Raw genomic sequence first — 25,215 nt, 5'->3', positions numbered from 1 at the left:
TGCAGTTATCTATAATCAAGTAATATCTGAAAGGAGCTGCATAAATATTCAATCAGATCTTCATAAGATTTTAACCTGGAGTGGAGATTGGCAACTTGCTCTAAATGTTCAGAAATGTAAAATTGTGCACTTTACAAAACGAAAAAATGTAGTATCCTATGGCTATAATGTCAATGAGTCACTGTTGGAATTGGGCAACTCATACAAATACTAGATGTAACACTTTGTGGGGATATGAAATGGAATGATCATTTATGTTCAGTCATGGCTAAAGCAGGTGATAGACTTCAGTACATTAGTAGAATACTGGGGAAGTGTAATCAGTTTACAAAAGAGATTGGTTAAAAATCACTTGTGTGACCCGTCTTATAATATTGCTCAAGTGTATGGGACCCATACCAGATAGGACTAACAGGGGATATTGCATGTATACAGAGAAGAGCAGCACGAATGGTCACTGGCTTGTTTAACCATGGGAGAGTGTCACAGAGATACTGAAGGAACTGAAATGGCAGATTCTTGAAGACAGATGTAAACAATCCCGAGAAAGTCTATTAACAAAGTTTCAAGAACTGGCTTTAAATGATTACTGTATGGATATGCTACAACCCCTCATGTATTGCTCACACATAGATCATGAGGATAAGATTAGAATAATTACTGCATGCACAGATGCATCAAACAATCATTCTCCCATGCTCCATGTGTGAATGGAACAGGAAGAAAACCTAATAAATGGTACAATGGGATGTACCCTCTGCCATGCGCATCATTGTAGTTTGCAGAGTATGGATGTAGATGTAGATGGAGATGGAGAATGTATCAACTCCTATGTCAACTCACTCCTTTGCAAGATCTGTCTTCTTTAACATTTGACCAAATGTGTGAACTTCTTTCAAAAAAGTACTACTGTAAGCACACCCTGGGTTGTGTTTTACCACTGTATGAAACAACCACATTGATACTATCGAGCATGGGTGCCTGAACTCCGTGGGTTAAGCCATCATTGTCATTCTGTGTCCGAGATGCATAAAGAGCTGTATGCTGATCAGATGGTGAGAGATGCTATCATTCATTTAGCTCTGAATAGTGAGATGCAAGAATGTGCAATCTAGTGTGAAAATCCATCCCTCTCCAAGGTTTTAGCTATTGCTCAGTCATCTGAGGTGTTGCAAGCTGCAGGTAACCAAACTGAAACATGGTGTGAGGTATCAGCAATTCAACCCTCTCCTCCACACCAAGCTCCTGATAGTTCACAGGGAGAAGACATGGCTGTGGTGGCCCACAAGTGATCCCAATGTCAAGGTGGCTGGCCTCACTCCCAGCAACAGCCTGCAAAAAAAAGTAAGCAGGCCAATAAACAACAATGTATGCATTCCACACTCCCATCCTGCCCTTATTGTTTCATTACTTATGACCACTCAGACTACCCAAAAAGCTGGGCTACCTGTCATAATTGCAACAAAAATGTCACATTGCTTTGTTTGTAATGCACAAAGCCAGCACAACAATCCTGATGTGGATACAGATGTAAACATTGCATTGGCTATTTCTGTTGTGCCAAACAAGCTTTTCATTGATGTTAAAGTTCTTTGTAAAGTCTTCCACATGCAAGCAGATACAAGAGCTGTGGTAACCTTGTTGAGCTCAAAAACTTATTCCTATTCTCAACCAATTCTCTGCCCCAGTGACCTACAAGTCATAGTCTGGCCACCTACATTTCTTGTTGTAGATAATGCATGTGTGGAGAATCTATTTGGATTAGATGCTTTTAAGTTGTTTGGTTTTACCATTTCAGATGAAATGAATTTAATGTCTGAACAAGCTGTATACATAGTTAGATCCATTGGTGTTTTGAGTTGTCCTCTTTGTTCTCTCATAGGTTGGGGTATGCCAACAGTTTTCAAGCACACATTGTCATGAAGCCTTCTGCTTGCCTCATTTTTTCTGGGGAACAAGTTCAGGGAACAAGTCAAAGATAAATTAGATCACCTTATGGAATCTGGCATTGTTCAGCCTACTGCATCAAGTGAATGGTCTACCCACTCAGTTATAGTAAAGAAACCACCAGGCCAGTTACATATCTGTGGCAATTTCAGTGTTTCTGTGAATGCAAAATCCATTGTGGATACGTACCTGATACTGCATCCAGACAAATTCTTTGAAAAGCTATGAGGTGGTCAACATTTCTCAAAAATTGACTTGTCAGATGTCAGATGCTGTTTACAACTCCCTTTAGATAAAGAGTCACAACATATGTTAACCACTGGTTACCAGCTTGTGAAACTGCATTTTACACCCTTAAGACCATGTTTCAGTCCGTGTACTGCATACTGATGTACCAACTAGGCCTCCACTTAATCCTTATGATTGATGCTTCACAGTAGGGGTTGGGGGCAGTGCTTATGTCTAGATATTCTGATAGCTCCAGCTGTCCTATTGCGTATGCCTTAAAAATGCTGACCCCAGTTCAAACTACGTACTATCAGATAGAAAAAGGAAGCTTTGGCCACTGTATATGCTATGAAGAAATTCCACGTTTTTCTTTATGGTACCAAATTCCACCTGGTCACTGATCACAAACCACTGTTCTGTCATTCTGTGTTATTGCCAGATAAAGCAGCATGTTACATTCAATGGTGGGCTCTTTTCCTTTTGTGTTATAAGATTCATTTCTGCCCTACAAATCAACACACAAATACTGATGTTTTTCCCTGCCTGCCAGATGGTCTGGACCCAGGATTTGATCAGAAGGAATTGTTTTGCTTCCACATTGATGTCACCACACAGAAGATGATTGATGTTTCACCACACAGCAGATGATTGATGTTTCCCTGTAACTAGAACACGGACTGCAAAGGCTGTAGTTTCAGATTACATTTTGTGGAAGGTCATAACATTTGTACAACATGGTTAGGTGGATTCACCATCTTCTTGTATGTCCGACCCCCTTTCAACTTTGATTGTCTGTTGTGGATGGTGTTCTGCTTTTAGACATGGATCACATGGCCTCTCAGGTAGTGACCCCATCAGTGCTTCATTTGGAGGCTCTCTGTTTATTACATGCAGATCATTGAGGAGTATGATGCACAAAAGCATTGGCCCATTGACTCTTGTTTTGGCCTGGCTTGGATGGTGACATTACCCATGGGGTTGCCTCCTGGTCACTGTGTGTGACACACCAAGCACTTCCCTGGGTATCATTGTCTCCTTGGCTGATGCCATCACAAGCATGGGACCACATGCATGTGGATTTCACAGGCCCATTTCTTAACACTTATTGGCTGTGTCATTGACCCATATTCTCATTTTCCATATGTCATTAATTGTGTTCCCACATCCATAACTTCCACCATAGCAGCCTTGTCCAAATTTTTTTCACTCAGAGGTTTGCTCATGATGTTAGCGCCAATAATGGTCCACAGTTTTCATTGCAAGAGTTTGCAGCATTTTGCAATTCCTGTGGTATCCGTCACATCCTCGTCCTGCCATTCCATCCACAATCTAATGGTAAGGTGGACACCTTGCACAAATGTTCAACATTCAGATGAAAATGCATGTTGCCAACTCTTCATCCAACATTGTCTTAGATTGATGTCTCTCCTCACACTGTTTCATGCCATTTGGCAAGCGGAGCCTGGCAGAGCTACTCCATGGATGCCAGCTGAGGACAGTGCTATACCCTATGTGTCCTCCATTCAGGTATCAACCTGTCCAGCTGCACTGTGCCTCTTTTGCTGGGTGTGGCTGTCTGTGTGCACAGTTTTGGACAATGCCATAAAAGGATTCCAGCTGTCACCGCCAGATGCCAGAGGTGGCGACTCTGTGATGTCCGCATGGAGGACAGCCTCTGCTTGAGGCACCTTGATCAGCTTTGCCTTCGCATGGATGGCTGCCCCCACCCCACCCCCTGCCCACCCCCACCCCTGCCTGTCATACCATCACCTCCAAGCCTGTCCACTTCTGTCATCACATCACCTGCTGCTGGCTGCCAGTTCTCCACTCCATTCCCGCACAGGCAAGAGCATCCATCCTCGGAGGCCGAACCAGCAGTTCCTTTACTCCTTCTGACACCACTGTCAAGTATTCTGTCACCTGTTCCTGAGCAACTGCTTGTACCAGTATCATCAGTACCGCAAGTGCTATCACCAGAGCTGATGTCCGAGGTTGACATGAAAACAATCCCAATGTTGGTAGTGTTGCCATATGGTTTGACATGGGAAGGTGGTGCAAAATGTGTCTGCACCTGAACACTTCAGACCATATGCTCCCATTGCAGTACGCCACCTTAGCCAGAGCCCGGTGGATGAGAGGGACAGTATGGACATCTCAACAATCCAAGGAATTTAGTGACATGTGCACATACTTTCAAAAGGCTGTGCATGTGGCAGTGCTATGTTGTCTGCAGAGGGCACCTCAGACTTTTGCGTGTGTGTGTGTGTGTGTGTGAGAGAGAGAGAGAGAGAGAGAGAGAGAGAGAGAGAGAGAGAGAGAGAGAGACAGAGAGCTCACTCTCAGAGCCTGTCATGGGCCCCAGTAAATTTATGGCTACATCTACATCTACATTTATACTCTGCAAGCCACCCAACGGTGTGTGGCGGAGGGCACTTCACATGCCACTGTCACTACCTCCCTTTTCTGTTCCAGTCGCGTATGGTTCGCGGGAAGAACGACTGTCTGAAAGCCTCCGTGCGCGCTCGAATCTCTCTAATTTTACATTTGTGATCTCCTCGGGAGGTATAAGTAGGGGGAAGCAATATATTCGATACCTCATCCAGAAACGCACCCTCTCGAAACCTGGTGAGCAAGCTACACCACCATGCAGAGCACCTCTCTTGCAGAGTCTGCCACTTGAGTTTGCTAAACATCTTCGTAATGCTATCACGGTTACCAAATAACTCTGTGACGAAACGCACCACTCTTCTTTGGATCTTCTCTATCTCCTCCGTCAACCCGATCTGGTACGGATCCCACACTGTTGAGCAATACTCAAGTATAGGTCGAACGAGTGTTTTGTAAGCCACCTCCTTTGTCGATGGACTACATTTTCTAAGGACTCTCCCAATGAATCTCAACCTGGCACCCGCCTTACCAACAATTAACTTTATATGATCATTCCACTTCAAATCGTACCGCATGCATACTCCCAGATATTTTACAGAAGTAACTGCTACCAGTGTTTGTTCCGCTATCATATAATCATACAATAAAGGATCCTTCTTTCTATGTATTCGCAATACATTACATTTGTCTATGTTAAGGGTCAGTTGCCACTCCCTGCACCAAGTGCCTATCCGCTGCAGATCTTCCTGCATTTCGCTACAATTTTCTAATGCTGCAACTTCTCTGTATACTACAGCATCATCCACGAAAAACCGCATGGAACTTCCGACACTATCTACTAGGTCATTTATATATATTGTGAAAAGCAATGGTCCCATAACACTCCCCTGTGGCACGCCAGAGGCTACTTTAACGTCTGTAGACGTCTCTCCATTGATAACAACATGCTGTGTTCTGTTTGCTAAAAAGTCTTCAATCCAGCCACACAGCTGGTCTGATATTCCGTAGGCTCTTACTTTGTCTATCAGGCGACAGTGCGGAACTGTATCGAACGCCTTCTGGAAGTCAAGGAAAATAGCATCTACCTGGGAGCCTGTATCTAATATTTTCTGGGTCTCATGAACAAATAAAGCGAGTTGGGTCTCACACGATTGCTGTTTCCGGAATCCATATTGATTCCTACAGAGTAGATTCTGGGTTTCCAAAAACGACATGATACTCGAGCAAAAAACATGTTCTAAAATTCTACAACAGATCGACGTCAGAGATATAGGTCTATAGTTTTGCGCAACTGTTTGACGACCCTTCTTGAAGACTGGGACTACCTGTGCTCTTTTCCAATCATTTGGAACCTTCCGTTCCTCTAGAGACTTGCGGTACACGGCTGTCAGAAGGGGGGCAAGTTCTTTCGCATACTCTGTGTAGAAACGAATTGGTATCCCGTCAGGTCCAGTGGACTTTCCTCTGTTGAGTGATTCCAGTTGCTTTTCTATTCCTTGGACACTTATTTTGATGTCAGCCATTTTTTCGTTTGTGCGAGGATTTAGAGAAGGAACTGCAGTGTGGTCTTACTCTGTGAAACAGCTTTGGAAAAAGGTGTTTAGTATTTCAGCTTTACGCGTGTCATCCTCTGTTTCAATGCCATCATCATCCCGGAGTGTTTGGATATGTTGTTTCGAGGCACTTACTGATTTAACGTAAGACCAGAACTTCCTAGGATTTTCTGTTAAGTCGGTACATAGAATTTTACTTTTCAATTCACTGAACGCTTCACGCATAGTCCTCCTTACGCTAACTTTGACATCGTTTAGGTTCTGTTTGTCTGAGAGGTTTTCGCTGCGTTTAAACTTGGAGTGAAGCTCTCTTTGCTTTCGCAGTAGCTGCCTAACTTTGTTGTTGAACCACGGTGGGTTTTTCCCGTCCCTCACAGTTTTACTCGACATGTACCTGTCTAAAATGCATTTTACAATTGCCTTAAACTTTTTCCATAAACACTCAACATTGTCAGTGTCGGAACAGAAATTTTCGTTTTGATCTGTTAGGTAGTCTGAAATCTGCCTTCTATTACTCTTGCTAAACAGATAAACCTTCCTCCCTTTTTTTATATTCCTATTAACTTCCATATTCAGGGATGCTGGAACGGCCTTATGATCACTGATTCCCTGTTCTGCACTTACAGAGTCGAAAAGTTCGGGTCTGTTTGTTATCAGTAGGTCCAAGATGTTATCTCCACGAGTCGGTTCTCTGTTTAATTGCTCGAGGTAATTTTTGGATAGTGCACTCAGTATAATGTCACTCGATGCTCTGTCTCTACCACCCGTCTTAAACATCTGAGTGTCCCAGTCTATATCTTGTAAATTGAAATCTCCACCTAAGACTATAGTATGCTGAGAAAATTTATGTGCAATGTATTCCAAATTTTCTCTCAGTTGTTCTGCAACTAATGCTGCTGAGTCGGGAGGTCGGTAAAAGGAGCCAATTATTAACCTAGCTCGGTTGTTTAGTGTAACCTCCACCCATAATATTTCACAGGAACTATCCACTTCTACTACACTACAGGATAAACTACTACTAACAGCGACAAACACGCCACCACCGGTTGCATGCAATCTATCCTTTCTAAACACCGTCTGTGCCTTTGTAAAAATTTCAGCTGAATTTATCTCTGTACCTATAACGATTTCAGCTTCGGTGCTTTCTATCAGCGCTTGAAGTTCCGGTACTTTACCAATGCAGCTTCGACAGTTTACAATTACAATACCGATTGCTGCTTGGTCCCCGCATGTCCTGACCTTTCCTCGCATCCTTTGAGGCTGTTGCCCTTTCTGTACTTGCCCGAGGCCATCTAACCTAAAAAACCGCCCAGTCCACGCCACACAACCCCTGCTACCCGTGTAGCCGCTTGCTGTGTGTAGTGGACTCCTGACCTATCCAGCTAGTTGAGCTGCACTCTGCCTCAGTTCTCTATGTGTACTGCTACAGCTCTTTGTGTATGTAATTGGTTTGTGTGAATGTAACTTAAATACTGTGTTCAAGTTGTTAATGGTTTCATGGAAAAAACCTGTGTTCGGTCTAATGGTCAGGTTGTACTTATAACTAATTACAACAGTTTTCTATTGTTTAAATTATTTCAGGTAAATGATGGGATGGGTCCTACTTTAAGATCACAGCTGACTACTTTTTCCATCCCTGGCAAGCTAGAACTGTAAGAATGTAAAAGCCTGTTATATGAATCGTGTTATTTTCTTTGTGCTTAAACTGTTATCATGTCCAATATCCTGGTAAGAGCAATCTGTGGATGAACTGAATGGAAATTAAGTTCCATGTTTATTGACAGAGCGTAGGGGAACAATGCTGGAGACCTGCACCGCCATAATAGGCAAGGTCCTAATGGAAGTGGTTTGCCATTGCCTTCCTCTGACCATAATGGGGATGAATGATGATGATGAAGGCGACACAACAACACCCAGTCATATTGGGGCAGGTGAAAATCCCTGACCCCACTGAGAATCGAACCCGGGACCATGCGCTTGGGAAGCGATAACGCTACCGTGAGACCACGAGTGGTGGACTACGGATGAATAAAACAACAAAAACTGCTACTACTACAACTGCTGTTGCTACTACTACTGCTACTACTACTACTACTACTTGAATCAGTGTAGCAAGAGGTAACTTATCACTAATGTAAAAACCAGGCTATGGAAGAAATACTACGCAAAAACAGCACTTGAATCAGCCGTAGCAGATTTGGCCTGAAAACAATGACAAATTGCAGATTCAGAAGAAACACCCACGTACTGCAGAATTTAGTGGAAAGCATGACAAACAAGACGCCTGCAAGATAAACAGACAGAAAAAAAAACAGCAACATAGCATCAACAAACACGTATGCAACACAAGTGAAATATTCTGCAAAAACAGAACCAGAAACAAACCTACCAGATTTGTTCTGGAAACAATGCCAAATTGAATATACAGAAGAAACACACACAAACTGCAAAATTTAGTAGAAAGAGGGAGCCTACAAGATAAATAGAGACAGGACATTGTTTGAGAACAGGAAAACCAGCAGCACAGCATCTATAACTGATGTACAAGCACCAAACATCTTTGCAACAAAAATTGGCTATCCACAAGTACTTCTGTCTAATAGAAACAATAGTTCTAAGAGAATAGCACTTAAACTGATAGTAAGGGGTACTCTAGATATTCTCTCAAATTCTGTAATGAAGATCATTCACCAAAATGTTAAGACCCGATACAACAAAGTATAAGATTTAAATACACTAATAATGCATTAGTTAAATGATATTTCTGTAATGTGTGTTTCTGTCTCCCATCAAAATGTCTCTTAGGTTGACTACTATTGTAGACCTAGTGATCACTACAGAACAACAGCCATATTCACCAAGAATAATAGCTAATATTACCCTCCAAATTAGTAAGAAATACTTTGAGATTAAATTTGATAACAGTCCTTGTGGATTGTTCTCTGCCAGGAAATTTTGGGATATTTCAGGGAAAAATTTAATGGTTCCTAAATAATTAGATGTGATGTTTAATTTTATGGTGATTTCAACAAAGTTTTTCTCAGTAAATATAAACAGAGAGCCACTCTAGTCAGGGTCATTAAATAATATAATCTTACTGTCACGGTAAACCTTGCAACAAGAATAACACCAATCAGTCAAATAGCATTGTGTCAAATTTTGACTGACAAAGAGAACCATAAGTGGTCCATAAAACAGTATGTACAAGGTTCAATGACTATAAAGCTTTAATAATTCCCATCGATATTAAAGGAGGATAGGCAAAAAATGTTAAAGGTCAAACATAGGATTTTCAGTGAGGGAAACGTAAACCACTTTAATTTATTATTGCCCAGTAAAGACTGATTTGTTGCCTTTGAAACTGAAAGGCTGATTTTGTAGGAAAGTTCTGGTGTCCACCTGCACCATGTATGGGCATTGGTGTGTGTTCATTTTTGTACAGTGAATCCTGATTTTGTCATGTATGTTAAATGCTATAAAGCTGTATTCAGAAAAGTTGTAGCCACACCTAAAAAAATGGTAAATAATACATTTATTCTCAGACACAGAAATAAAACAAAAACATTTTTGTCAGGTGTTCAGTCAGAATCCGGAGCCAAAGTCAAAAATCAAGAGAACTTGAAATTCAGATTTTAAAATTATATTATAATAAACCCTGCTGATATGGCAAATTTCTTCAGTGAATTTTTCTTAAATGGAGCAAGATCAGATGTAGATACGGTAACCTACAGCAAATATCATAAGCTTGGAAAACAACTGCAACACATCTTTCAGAGAGTCTGAAAAAATCACCCAGAGAGAGTTGGAAAATGAAATACTGTCTTTAAAAAACATGTTGTCTGGGTTTGATGAAAGGCTCATTTCTGTAACCAAGAGTGTGTACAATAACATTTCACAAGAACTATCAGATATTATAAACCATTCTTTTGTGCAGGGATGTTTTCAAACCATATTGAAATATACTGACATAAAACCATTATTCAAAAAGGAATTGACAGAAGATATGGAGAATTCCCACCCTCTCTCTCTTCTGTCAGTCTTCTCTAAAGTGTTGAAAAGATTGCAGCAAAACAAATTCAACAACTTCTGACTGCAAATGACATAATTTTTAAAAACCAGTTTGGACTTCAACAGGTAAAAAGCACTGTAAATGCCATCAATGAGTTTTACTCAAAAAATAAGCTCCACATTAGATGAGGGTATAAAGGTCACAGGAATATTATGTTTTCTGACGAAAGCGTTCACCTCAGTGAACCACTTCCTATTTCTCCATAAATTAAAGATTATGGATTCTGGGGCATTGCTTTGCAATAGTTCAGTTCTTACTTAACAGATGGGAAACAAAGAGTAACTGTAACTTCAAATTCAAGAAATTACTCCTCAAACTAGAAAACAATTTCCCAAGGTGTACTACAAGGATCCATATCAGGTCTGATTGGTAGGATTGGTAGGTGAAAATGTGTTTCCAGTGTAGGGACTGTGAGAAGAAGAGAAGGTCATAATGAGTCCAGAAATACTGGATTTGAGAGTGGGACAAAAGGTAAGGCCATTAGAAATGACTAATACTTCTGTGGGACTAAGGCTTCAGACTCAACCCAAAGCCATTGTTGAACCCTGCCTGACTCACTTCATTCTGCCATCCAACTGTGATTCACCCCTACAGACCCCAAATCACCTCATGTTAACATTCCAGAATTTCTTAACCTCAAACTTTGCCTCTGATCATTTCTCACATCCCTCAACATGGAAACTAATCTTACACACACAGAAAGAACTGAAATCCACTACCTAAATTCTGATCTCAACCTTATAATGCTATCTGCCAACAAAGATTCCACCACCATGGTTCTTAACTGTAGGGATCACCTGGATCACCAGCAGTCAGATTCGTCCATATCCAAACCCTGTCACAGTGATTCCATTCCAGAAATCCAGCAGGATCTCTAGTCTTTCGTCAAGTCCTTAGGTCCATCCCAGAACCCCTCCCCTGAGTCAATTGCTCTCCTCACACCTACCACTTCTCGCACTCTACCTTCAACGTGCTTGCTTTAATCCATAAACCCAACCACCCAGGACACCCAACTATGGTCAGTTACTGTGCCGCACTGAGAGAATCTCTACTCTCAGGGACCAACACCTTCAGCCTATTACCCATAATGTACCTTCCTGTATGAAAGACATCATCTATTTCCTCTACTGACTCTCCATGTTTCGTGTTCCTTTACCACATGGTGCCCTGCTCATCACTACTGATGCTACCACCCTTTATACTAACATCCATAATGCCCAACTTGCCACTATTGAACACTATCTTTTCCGACACCCAACTGACTCCAAACCTATAACCTCCTTCTTGTTCACCTTGAACAACTATATCCTCACCCACATTTCACACGCTATCACCTCTGAAGGCATCATCTATAAACAAATCCATGGTACAGCAATGGGCACCTGCATGGCACCATCCTATAGAAACCTACTCACTGGCCATCTAGAGGAATCCTTCAAGACCACCCAGAATCCCAAACCTCTCACCTGTTTCAGACTCACTGATGATGTCTTCATGGTCTGAACTGAGGATGAGGTTAGGACATCCTATCCATATTCCTCCAGAACCTCAACACCTTGTCCCCCATTCAGTTCACTTGGTCCTCCTCAACCAAGCAGTCCACCTTCATCGATGTTAACCTCCACCTCAAAGATGGCTATATCAGTACCCCCATCTGTATCAAACCTACCAGACATCAGCAGCACCTCCTCTTCAATAGCTTCCACCCACTCCATATCAAGAAATCCCTTCCATACAGTCTATTCAGCCATGGCAACAGCATCTGTAGTGACGAACAGTCACTCACTAAATACACCAAGGGTTTCATTGAGATCTTCACAGGCCAAAATTACCTCCCTACCTTGTACAGAAACATGTCCCCCATGCTTTGTTTCTCCAGTCACATACTGTCTCCCACATTCCCACCATGTTGCCAGAAAGGACCATCCCTTGTGACTCAGTACCACCCATGACTGGAGCAACTGAATCATATTCTCCACCAGGATTTTGACTACTTCTTGCCGTGCCCTGAAATGAGGAATGTCCTATGCACTACCCTTCCAACCCCTCCCACAGTGGTATCCCATCATGCACTAAACCTATGCAATGTCCTTGTCCATTCCTGGTCCCAATCCCTAGCCTCATGGCTCATACCACTGCAGTAGACCTAGATGCAAGACCTGTCCCTTACATCCTGCCAACACGACCTTCTCCAGTATGGTCACAGGCATCAGCTATCTGATCAAAGGCAGAGCAAGCTGCTACTTCAGCACTACAAAGGCTTATTTCACAAACACACACACTAGTCTTTTTCCTCTCCTCTACTTCTCTCTTTTTCTGTTACCCCCTCCTCCTCCTTCCTTACCACCCCTTCCAAACCTTCCAGCTGCACCTAGCAGCTCTACCACATCCTCACCATGTCCCTGTGTGCTCCCACAAGCAGCATTACACCTTCCCCAAACCTCCTCTGCTATTCCTTTCCCTCCCCACCCCAGCCTCCTCCTCACCCCCACACCTACAAATTGCTTCTCCCATTGGCCACAGTTGTTGTACAGAGTCCAGCCTTAGCACCAGAGACCGTGGTCAAGTTGTGTGTGTGTGTGTGTGTGCGTGTGTGTGTGTATGTTTTTTTTTCTTTTCTACTTTAGAAGAAGACCTTTTGGCTGAAAGTACAAACCTATAGCTGTTTTTTTGTTGTGCCTGTCTGCAGCTCAACATCTCCTCTACATGGAGAGTAGAAGTCTATCCTTTTCATAATACTGTCGTTATCTGAAAGGTACCTTCTGTATGGGAATAAAACAATTAAGCAACTTGCCAAATGATATAAAACGAATACTGAATAGTTCTTCTTTTGAAGGATCAGTTACAGACTATTTATAGTACCACTGCTTCTGTTCAGTAAGTGAATACATGAACTTCAATTTATGTAAGTTGTTACTTTTGTAATTTATAATATGTAGGCTTACGTACAATCTTATCTTTGTTCTTTGTGAAGGCTACAGTCAAGTCCAATATTGCATCGTACATTATACTACATATGATCAATGGGCTAAACAAATAAATATGCATTCTTTGCTTAATGTACATAACTTTAGCCTCTGTGTCAAAGATTTGTGTGAGCTGTTGTGGTTTTGTGATCTTGTCGAAATCCATGTTGCTGGTGCACCTCCTATTGCAACTGCATATGCTCTATGTCAGCAAGATAACACTCAGTCATGTGTGGTGAGGTACAATGTCTGAAAAATTGAACAATGTCTGGCCTTTATGTTTGTCCAAAGTCATTTATCAAATGTGATTGAAATATAGATGTTTAGCAACTTAATTTTCACTGCTCTCCAGCTATGATGTAACACACTTCTGAGTCATATGTATCCCTCTTGGTGTTGTAATTACCATAAATGCTAGGCTTATTGTGCCTGTGCTTATGTAGTCTAAGTTCAACATAGTAAAGTTAGCAGGAAAGCCATTACTTTGAAAAAAGTTGCTGTTTTCTCAGATGTATAACTGCTGTTTATCAACTATTTCCAGCCTAATATTTACATGACTACAGCAGTATTTATCAAAGAACAGTAGTTGTCTACATGCCATGAGCACATAGGTCCATTTACAATGCACATTGCTATGTATCATGCAGTTGATATGAATTTGCTGTGTCTAAATCGTTTTGTAAAAGGAGCAGCTAATAAGGCATTTTTCTATTTTCTTTTAATTTTTTGCTGATTTTCAGTTTCCCTCTGTTTTAAGACAGAATTTCAAAGACATTTGTTCTCATTACATAGAAGCTCCCTAAATGTTAGCAATAAAGCGATCAGTAAATACGTCTTATGATTAAGGCCATTTTTAACAATGGCTAAAATTTTGTAAATCTCACAACATGATGATTAAAGTCAAATAAACTGAAAATTTAAAAATGGTGCAGAGTCTACAGGTGGTCCATTTAGCTTTGTACTGTGGTTGTGTAAACTGCATTTCATCTGTAAATGATTTTTATTTTGTGAATCTTGAGATGGTTGCCATGTATAAATTGGTACATAATACAGTGGATTGAGTTTTGCATGTGAAGAAGCTGCTCTGTTCATGATAGGGTGACACCAGATCAAAACCAAAAAATCATTTTTGGTAAAGGAGAAGTTTTTGGTATTATTATGTAACTAGAAAAGAGATACTGACCTACTATTACAGTTTACCAAGGAATTCAGTAATCTGGTGAAGGTGAAAATTCACCAAAGCAGCAAAAGTAGTGTATTTTCTGTGTAGCATAATGAACAATGACTATATCTAAAAGGGTTAAGCAGCTACTCTTTTTTTAATTTCATAAAAAGTTGAAACAGAGAAGACCAAGGTCAATGCAGAAAAAAATTTCAGTTTTTTAATATTTCAGAAAAGATTTTTTTGCATAATTCTCATTTACAGTAGACATGCTCCTCATCTGGCAAAAATACCTTCTCTCAGAGCTAATTTAAGAGGTTAAGAAATGAGAATTACCACAGGGGAACCAAAATGAGGCAAGGGTGTGGATGGAGAACTACATTGAATTCCATTTCATTCCATTTGTGAAAGGTGGTTCACTATGGTGAATATAGCATATTAATTATACACTGAGGTGATGAAAGTCAGGGGATATTTCCTAATATTGTGTTAGATGTCCTCTTGCCCAGCATAGCACAGCAACTCAGCATGGCATGGACTCAACAAGTCATTAGAAGTTCCTTGTAGAAATATTGAGCCATGCTGCCTCCATAGGCATCCATAATTGTGAAAGAGTCACCAGTGCAGGATTATGTCCCATAAATGTTCAATGGGATTCAGGCTGGGTGATGTGGGTGGCCAAATCATTCATTAAAATTGTCCAGAATGTTCTTCAAACCAATTGCCAATAATTGTGGCCTGGTGACATGGTGAATTGTCATGTACAAAAATTCAATCATTATTTGGAACATGATGTTCAAGAATGGCTACAAACAGTCTTCAAGTAACTGAAATAAACATTTCCAGTCAATGATTGGTTCAGTTGAACCAGATGACCTAGTCCATTCCATGTAAACACAGACCATACCGTTATGGAGCTATCACCAGCTTGCACAGTGTCTTGTTGACAAACTGAGTCCATGGCTTCATTGGGTATGTGCCACATTCGGACCCTACCATTTGCTCTTACCAACTGAAATTGGGACTCATCTGACCACATCAAGGTTTTCCTGTTATCTAGGGTCCAACCAATGTGGTCACAAGCCCAGGAGAGGCACTGCAGGCAGTTTGTGCTGTTAGGAAAGGTTCTCACATCACTCATCTGCTGCCATAGTTCATTAATGACAAATTTTGCCATACTTTTCTAATAGATACATTTGTCATATGGCCCATATTGATTTCTGTGGTTACTTAATGCAGTGTTGCTTGTCTGTTAGCATTGACAACTATAATGAACTGATGCTCCTTTTGGATGTTAAGAGGTCACTGTGTGGTCATGGTACTACCTGAAATTTGGTATTAAAAAAAAAAAAAAAAAAAAAAAAAAAAATCTGCTTGAGCCAAATGCATGGAGCTCAATGGATATTATTCTGGGAAACACATTTTCCTTTTTTGATGTATTACCTGATAAGGTCCACATGCTTTCTGAGTCATACCAAATGATCAGTTCCTCAAAAACTACAGAGAGCACTCACTATGTTCAGGTTTCACAAAACCAGAGCTTCCAAGCTGGAGGACTGTCAATGCCACAAGTCTTCCATTAATGTGAACTCTGAGCATGCTTCGTTAACTACCATTTGGTGTGATGGTGAAATATTGTGTGTCACAGGGGATAGAGAACTTGCTCCATCTGTCTGGATTATGGGAACGATACAAATGTTATAAACCTTCAACTTGCATGTCAGTTATATGTCAATGGAATTGATGCCTGTTGAGGTCACACAGGTGATAGAAAGAAATTTCTGGAGAACCTGCTGCACTGCAGTTGTTTTAATGTTTATTCAGTTTTCTGGGGTGCTCACTTGTTGACTTGCATTTTCTTAGCTGCTTGCGGGAATATAATAATTGTCAGTTCAAGAATTTTAACATTTCTATGATTGCTGTATTGCCCAGGAACAAAACTGCACACTCAATGAAGTTGACTTCAGATAGTCCAGTGAGAGCATTAGCTCAGAAGAGACTACCAGATAGTAAAAGGACTCGAAATTTTCTTTGAAATGTCTTTTTCTTTATTAAAAGAGAGGATGAATTATTTAAAAGGTTAAGATATTTTATGCAAGCAACAGTTTACAATGAATCATTAGAAATGGTTAATTACCAGTAAGGTGAACTGATCCCTAATGCCTGGGTGTTTGGAGAAATCTCGAAAGTAAGAGAAAACACAGCTATCATGATGTTGTCTGTTGAAGGGTTTATTGACTTAAAAAGAGCTCAAAGAGGAGTTGAAAGGGGGCAGACAAAAGAGATGTGGATGAACATTATGAAAAACTTAATCCAGAGCTCAATGAGACAGTCACATACAGATTGACTTAAATTCACCACTGTTTGGACATGTAGTGGTAGATTTTTTCACTTTAAGGTGAGGCCATGCAACTCCAACCAAATGTATTATTCCGAATATTAGCCTTGTGGGTGGGCACGAAACTTGTGGAAAATGTAGCCAAGAGGCATACAAAGACAGACTAAGGCATTAATCCCTGTTATTTTGAATGAATTGCTAGGTAAAACATGTAGTTTGAAATCAAAACTGTCCAAATTTTTAAGAGGGAAATAAATATATAAAGTAATATGTGTGAGATAAATACCTTATACTGAAATGAAAAAGATATACATGTCTCACAAACTGTTTAAATTACTCTCATTGTGTGTGTCAATTGCCACACTGAAGTATCAGATAAAGAATTCCTACACATACCTATTTTGGCAGCTTAATCCAGCATGAACACACACACTATCATGTGTATGTACAGCTGTAGACTTCAGTTAAATCAGTTGTCTCCTCCATACCATCAGTAAATGTTAGAAGAAAATATACCCCGATACAACAGGTTGGTCTCTCTAGGCAGACCAAGAACAATGTAACAGTGTGTCCCCAATCACCACAGTCTCCACAGAAGCAGAAAAAATATGATAGAAACAGATTAATCTAATTATTTCAGAGTTCTCAAATTTCTCTACACTGATTCCGAATCCAAATCAGTTCGTGGCTCAAACACAGATAACATGGATGTTGCAGTCTGCCAAAGGAAACCAGCTAGTTCCTTAAGTGATCTCTCTGCCACTGAAGTATAACTATCTTGATGGGAAGACAGGGGGAAAGGTAAAATAAAACCTCACATATAAGACAGTTACAATTTTACAGTGGAACATTAAGGGATTCAGCATACACTGGAAGGAATTCAGACTTCTAGGACAGGCACATTCTTTACCTCATGTTTACAAGAAACACTTTTTAAATTATACAGTGCTCCTATCCTACAGGATAACAACCTCTGAAGGAAGGATAACCTCAGCAGGGAGAGCTAAAGGAGGATCAGATATCATTGTACATTATGTATGTCACTCTTCACCTCTGCTTCTCCCTCCCAACCTATAAATCGTAGATGTAACAGTGTAAGTGGGCCAGTAGACAACTGCTTGCTCTCTCATGAACAATTTGATCAAGAGGTACTCTAACACTCCCCATCCATTCTTTCTCCATGGGGATTTTACTGCATACAATAGGTTGTGGAGAGGTATCATCAAGTGCCCATGGCATCAAGCTCATGAGGGTCCCTTCAATATGGAAAATCTGAGTTATCTAATGATGAAACAGAGCTCACACTTCAGAACTGCTCCAACTGCCATTCATCTTTCATTGTGCTTTCTTTACTTCTTGTGCATTTCTCAGTGCTAAATGACTGATGATTTGCGCTTCAGTGAGTACTTCACAATTTGGATACATGCACCAGACAAGTCAGTGTCCAAAATAAATTTACTCTGGTAGATACTATGAAAGGCAAACTAGTTGCTACTCAATAACTTTTCTTAATGTGAAGAAAGATACAGCATCCAAGAATGTAACAATAATCCATCACAGTTCCCTTGAACAATAAACTTTGCCAGTGCGTAGAAGGAAGAACAGGTAACCTGTCCACAAGAAGAATAGGGGAGGTGATCCAATATCACTGAAATCCATCTATTGTAGAATCTTTGAAAAGATTCTGCACTCAGGATTTTTTGTGGTGATGTAGTTTCTATAATGATGTCCTGGCTAAAAAAGCTGCACAATTATTCAGTGAGATACAGAAAAGAGTTCAAACTTTTGCAAAGACTGGTAACTTTCTTTAAAATGTTCATAAATGTAAAATTATGCAATTTATAAAAAGTGAAACTGTAATATCCTGTGATTAAACTATCAAATAGACACTACTTAATTAACAGAGATTGCAGTTAAATGAATGCTGGATTCTTGTTTTAAGCGGAAATAATTAACTTTTACACTATATCGTACAAATAAAGCAGTTTCTGCATCAGTTGCTTGTTTATTTCGCCACTATGTATTTCAGTGGTTCACACCATCATCTTCAGGTGGAGAATTGTTTATTTACATGGCTGGTGTTGGTGAAGAGTACAGGCGTCTTTTCACAGTCACAGACCAAGGGCAATGTAGGCCATTTTGCATCTTTTGAGAGATGGTAGAGTTGTAAAGGTCTGCATATTATTGCCTGATGGATGTCCTCTCCATTGCACATCGCATTGAAACTCAAAATGTAAAGCGAATAATGAAGAGACTGACGACCTCGAGTTACTTCATTAGTGTTGTGACAAAGTGTAATTGAAATCGCTGTTTCTTCACGAGTGTGTTATATATATTGAATTGTAATTTATTTATGTTTGAAGCTTTAGTTTTCTAGTTTTTCAGTTTTATAATACAAAGGAAAACTAATGCAAAAACTGAGAAACCTTTATGTGGTGACCAAATTGAGGTAAACACTGGCTTGTTACATTATGAATATTTTTGGGTTATTACAGTAAGAGTTGATTTTTCTTTTCTGTGTTTAGTGACTTTGGTATATTCTTCTTTGGTGTATGACAGTAAAAGTCATATATTTGCTCTCAAAAGTTTTGCAAGTACTTGTAGGTGAAGACAATATTAACTTACAAGAGTAGGAACAATGTTACAAGTAAAATAATTTCTGGGAGTTTCCAACAATTTATAATGCAGATAACACATTGCATAACTGAAGAAATAATAGAACCATCTGTAGAAAAAGCTACAACTAAGTCTGTTGTGATTTAAAATTTACAGATTTATCTAAACATATAACACGCAATAGGCCAAAACCATGCTCTTGAGGATTAGCACTTTGTTCCCCCAACACCATACAAATCACCACGAGGAAATTTTGAACTGTTTATGAGGATTCTGGATTCCTTACTATGCTATCTATCAGACATCAGTGACTTCAACATAGATTACATAAAGGATGCTGACAGGAAAAGTGAACTGGAAACCTTATTTGGATCCTGCAATTTGATCTCAGTAATTAAATGTTCAACATGGGTGGGTAAAGACAATGACATCCTAATTGATAACATTTTGTTTGGTGAAGCTTAAAGCAAGAAAATAACTGTATACCCAATAACAAATATTCTCTCTGTTCATGATGCATGGACAGTTAGGTTGCTTACAAAACACTTGTGCAACACATTCTAGAGTAATGTTCATGTATGGGGGCCCCATACCAACTAGAGCTAACAGGGAACATTAAAAGTATACAAAGAAGGACAGTGCAAACAGCAACAGGTTTGTTTGAATCGTAGAAAAATGTCACAGAAATGCTAAGTAACCAGAATTGGCAGATACCCAAAGACAGATGCCAAATATCCCACAAAAGTTTACTTACAGTGTTTCAAGAATGAGTAAAAGTGAGGAATCTAGGAATATACAACATTGCCATAAGTATTATTCCATTAGAGACTGCAAAGATAAGATTAGACTAATTAAAGGACACAGAGGCATGTAAGCCATCACTCTTCCTGCACATCATATGCAAATGGGATGCAATGAAATCCTAATACATGGTACATTGGGATGTACTCTGGTCCATGAATTTCACAGAGGCTTGCAGAGTATGACTGTAGAGTGTGACATAATCAGTATCATTCATGCTAAAGTCTTCTGAATAGCCTTGAATGCAGCCTATAGCCTGATATGAGTAATGCTTCCTGTAGTCAGATGTAGGCATGGAACTCTCCAGAGGTTCAGATACAGACACTTTGCTTCAAACCTCCTAAGCTTTTAGGCAATGAACACCAAAACATGTGTACTGAGAAAAGATTTTGCAAGAATACCTTAACTTAATAAATCATTCCATTAAATCACTTACTGTGTGGAAGATAGGATGATTTCAGGGACAGTTAGTTACATAAAGTGCTAACAATGTTACAATGTGGAAAATGATTCTCCAGATCACAAAAATAAACATTGTCTGGACCATGTTAGAATATTTTATTCAAACCACCATTACTGCCAGCCATTATCCAGCATTTTGCCACCACCGAGGGACAGGCGAGAAGAGTGATTGGAGTGTTAGTTTTATCTGCAACAAACTTCATAACTGATATTTCTCATTGTGAGAACCAAAAGTTCAAAAGTTGAACTACAACATCCTTCAGCTGTTTGTTTGTCCACTGCTCAATAGTTCTCTATGATGAATTTGCCTGTCTTTTACAACTGTTTGTATTCCATCCAGTATTTTCTACTATCATATTAATTTTCATGTAACATGTGTGATAAAGAAATGAATAATACACTCCTGGAAATTGAAATAAGAACACCGTGAATTCATTGTCCTAGGAAGGGGAAACTTTATTGACACATTCCTGGGGTCAGATACATCACATGATCACACTGACAGAACCACAGGCACATAGACACAGGCAACAGAGCATGCACAATGTCGGCACTAGTACAGTGTATATCCACCTTTCGCAGCAATGCAGGCTGCTATTCTCCCATGGAGACGATCGTAGAGATGCTGGATTTAGTCCTGTGGAACGGCTTGCCATGCCATTTCCACCTGGCGCCTCAGTTGGACCAGCGTTCGTGCTGGACGTGCAGACCGCGTGAGACGACGCTTCATCCATTCCCAAACATGCTCAATGGGGGACAGATCCGGAGATCTTGCTGGCCAGGGTAGTTGACTTACACCTTCTAGAGCACGTTTGGTGGCACGGGATACATGCGGATGTGCATTGTCCTGTTGGAACAGCAAGTTCCCTTGCCGGTCTAGGAATGGTAGAACGATGGGTTCGATGACGGTTTGGATGTACCGTGCACTATTCAGTGTCCCCTCGACGATCACCAGTGGTGTACGGCCAGTGTAGGAGATCTCTCCCCACACCATGATGCCGGGTGTTGGCCCTGTGTACCTCGGTCGTATGCAGTCCTGATTGTGGCACTCACCTGCACGGCGCCAAACACGCATACGACCATCATTGGCACCAAGGCAGAAGCGACTCTCATCGCTGAAGACGACACGTCTCCATTCGTCCCTCCATTCACGCCTGTCGCGACACCACTGGAGGCGGGCTGCACGATGTTGGGGCTTGAGCGGAAGACGGCCTAACGGTGTGCGGGACCGTAGCCCAGCTTCATGGAGACGGTTGCAAATGGTCCTCGCCGATACCCCAGGAGCAACAGTGTCCCTAATTTGCTGGGAAGTGGCGGTGCGGTCCCCTACGGCACTGCGTAGGATCCTACGGTCTTGGCGTGCATCCGTGCGTCGCTGCGGTCCGGTCCCAGGTCGACGGGCACGTGCACCTTCCGCCGACCACTGGCGACAACATCGATGTACTGTGGAGACCTCACGCCCCACGTGTTGAGCAATTCGGCGGTACGTCCACCCGGCCTCCCGCATGCCCACTATACGCCCTCGCTCAAAGTCCGTCAACTGCACATACGGTTCACGTCCACGTTGTCACGGCATGCTACCAGTGTTAAAGACTGCGATGGAGCTCCGTATGCCACGGCAAACTGGCTGACACGGACGGCCGCGGTGCACAAATGCTGCGCAGCTAGCGCCATTCGACGGCCAACACCGCGGTTCCTGGTGTGTCCGCTGTGCCGTGCGTGTGATCATTGCTTGTACAGCCCTCTCGCAGTGTCCGGAGCAAGTATGGTGGGTCTGACACACCGGTGTCAATGTGTTCTTTTTTCCATTTCCAGGAGTGTATCTGTGATTCTGAGTAGTTATTACTTTCTGTCTCTGAATGAATTTAGTCTAACTGCATTTGAAGAATCAAGACTTGCATAAAAGCCCTTTACTTGTTGCCTCATTTTGTCTGCTGAATCATATCACCAAACTCTTTGCATCAGTACCTAGGACAAAATTTCCATGTGTAACATGTTATTTTGCTTACACTTTTTTATTTCCTACAAACGTAATACATATCTTTTATCTTTTGCATAAGCTGACATTGTATGTTGCTTATCTTTTTTATTCTGTGGTGCTATAAGGAACAGTATATGGCAATCATAAACATATTCCTCATAGTATATGAAAATAAGACACTGTTTACAAACATTACTAAAGATAGTATAAGTCATGGGAAAACTGCAGACTAATCAGCATACTGACTGTAAAAATGACAGGTTAGTTGCAGACAGGCACAAACTATTACACATTTAGCTTTAGCTTTCAGTCAAAGCCTTCCTCAGGAAAGAAAACACACACTTTCACACAACCAACCATACCTCAAGCAAACACGACTGCCATCTCCAGCAGCTTGGACCAGAACTGGCATCCTGATCTGAGCTGCCAAAGTTGGTAGTCATGTGTGCTTGAGGTGTGCTTGCTTGTGTGTGTGTGTGTGTGTGTGTGTGTGTGTGTGTGTGTGTGTGTGTGTGTGCATGTGTGTTCTCTTTTCTGAAGAAGAATTTGGCCAAAATCTAAATGTGTAACAGTCTTCTCATTGTGCCTATCTGCAGCTCAACGTGTCATCTTTAAAGTGGGTAGCAGTCTATGCTTTTCCTAATGCTGTTGATATTCCAACCTGAAGCTTCCATTATTTGAAAAATCAACTGATGTGTTCAAATGCAGGCTGCTAAAATATACTGCTAGAAAAATGAATTTTGGCAATGAGAAGTATTCTAGCATGCTAACAGCTAATCAAATAAACTGAAATATTACCTTTCCAAGTTCATCATATATTTCGAAACCATCTATAGAATAAATCATGCACTTTGAAATCCAGCCATCACCTCTTACAACTCCATTATCACTGTCAAGAAGAGGATCAAAAAATGACATCGATGTTACAGTACAAGGAACTTGTTTAATTTCAACAGTATCTGCAGCAATTCCTGTTTGGAAGAAATTTTCCTTTAGTTATTGAAATGCAAAATTGAAAGATCTGAAGATATTTGTAGAAGTTATTATATCTATGATTGCATTGCTGTTACTGAGAATAATATTAGCATGCTCACTAGCGAATCTTTCTGGCCATTGCAAATAATTTAGGAGTAAAGGAAACCAATCACTGAATAGAAGAAGCTTTGAGTCATTGAAAAGCACACAGAAAAGGAAGGAAACTAGCTAGTTTTTGAACAAATCCTTTAAAAAGTTAGAGAACTGTAGTACCAGGGTTTTTTTTCTGTACCATGTATTTTTCTGTGTCTAGTGTTTTTATGTATGTATGTGAGTTACCCACCACCTAAAAGGGAGGAGTGTTGTACCTTCACCCATGATGCATGTGATTTCAGAGACTGCGTGTTCATACAATTCACAGGCTTTCTTATAGAGGCCACTGGGTTTGGCCCCCTGGCACACTCTGGTGAGCCACCAAAGAAATGGTATTATTTAAGTGAACACATATGAGTACTCAGCCTATTCTGTAACCTGTATTACTGTTGTCCAGTCAATGGGTTCAGTGCCACGCACAATCTGTACTACATTGTACCTTACGTGTTGCTCTATTAAGTATTATGTTCCATAAATTATGTTTGTTCTTGCTATAATAAACTTGGCAACAAGTAAGGGTTACATTTTCCCCACATGTTTGCGTTAGTGCTAAGTCATCTGACAAACATCTCAATGGAAGAAATAATCCAATGTATCACTGCCCAGCAATAAGCTTTCATTGAATAACAGCAGGCTCTCATCACTGCTCTCTGTCAAGCGGCATCTGGGTGTTCACAGTAGGTTACTCTTCTGTCAGTGCAACTGTCATCCTTTCCAGCATACAATGAATAATCTGAAGATGGGACTCCTACGAGACATGGTTAACCAACATTTCTAGGGTTTTTGCATGGGTGATGCAAACCTATGTAGCTCTTTCTTTAATAGCTTTTGTTGTGCATTTATTGGTTGTTGTGCCAACTTGTGCCTTTGCAAGAATAGCCAGCTTATCATTTGATGAAATGTGTAAGCTTCACTCAACCTATTACTTTGACAGGATGCATGTCATTGTGAGGTGTGCAGAATTTTACCATTTTCAAAAATGCCCAAACCAGCCTTACAGAGCCTGGGATGCAGAATTACATGGGTTGAGCCATCATTGTAAATTTGTCAATAGTACCCGTCACGAATTCTATGCTGATCACATGGTGCTTGATGTTATTATTTGTGTGGCCCCAGACAGGAAAGTCTGCAATAAAGCACTTCAATGTGAGGCTCCAGTGCTTATGGATGTGCTCAATATAGCACAGTCCTTTGAAGTGACATGGGCCGCAGGTGATCAGATTGCTGCATGGGGGGAGGTATGGAAGTTGCTCAGTCAACCACTGTTAGGCATGCTGCAAGTGTTCATGATGACAGGGAAGCCTTTGCAGCAGTACAGCCTTCAACTCAGCATTGCATGGGGCAGCATCGATTCTTACCACAGCAGCAATGGGCTACATCACATCAGTGCACCCCTTCCATCTTGCTCGTACTGCTTCATCCAATACAGATGTGTTATATGCCCTAAGTGTTGGGCTGTTTGAAGTAAGTGTTGAAAGAAAGGCAACACTGCATTTTGTGTAACTCTTCAAACATGGTGGATGCACTAGTACCGATGGACATAAACTGTATCTCTACAATGACTGTTTCTCCCAAC

The 25,215-nt window shown here is 40.8% G+C and overlaps 1 protein-coding gene across 1 annotated transcript in view; it reads right to left on the bottom strand.

Moving 5' to 3' along the window:
* LOC126234498 (cilia- and flagella-associated protein 300-like) overlaps window positions 1-25,215 on the bottom strand; it is a 218,671-nt gene that overhangs the window by 116,403 nt on the left and 77,053 nt on the right. The window contains exon 3 of the mRNA XM_049943193.1: window positions 23,310-23,482. Coding sequence (XP_049799150.1) covers window positions 23,310-23,482 — 173 coding nt within the window. The remainder of the gene's footprint in view (window positions 1-23,309; window positions 23,483-25,215) is intronic.

Source organism: Schistocerca nitens, chromosome 2, assembly GCF_023898315.1.
Source record: "Schistocerca nitens isolate TAMUIC-IGC-003100 chromosome 2, iqSchNite1.1, whole genome shotgun sequence".
Taxonomy (NCBI): Eukaryota; Metazoa; Arthropoda; class Insecta; order Orthoptera; family Acrididae; genus Schistocerca; species Schistocerca nitens.
This window is presented reverse-complemented; position numbering and strand designations above follow the sequence as displayed.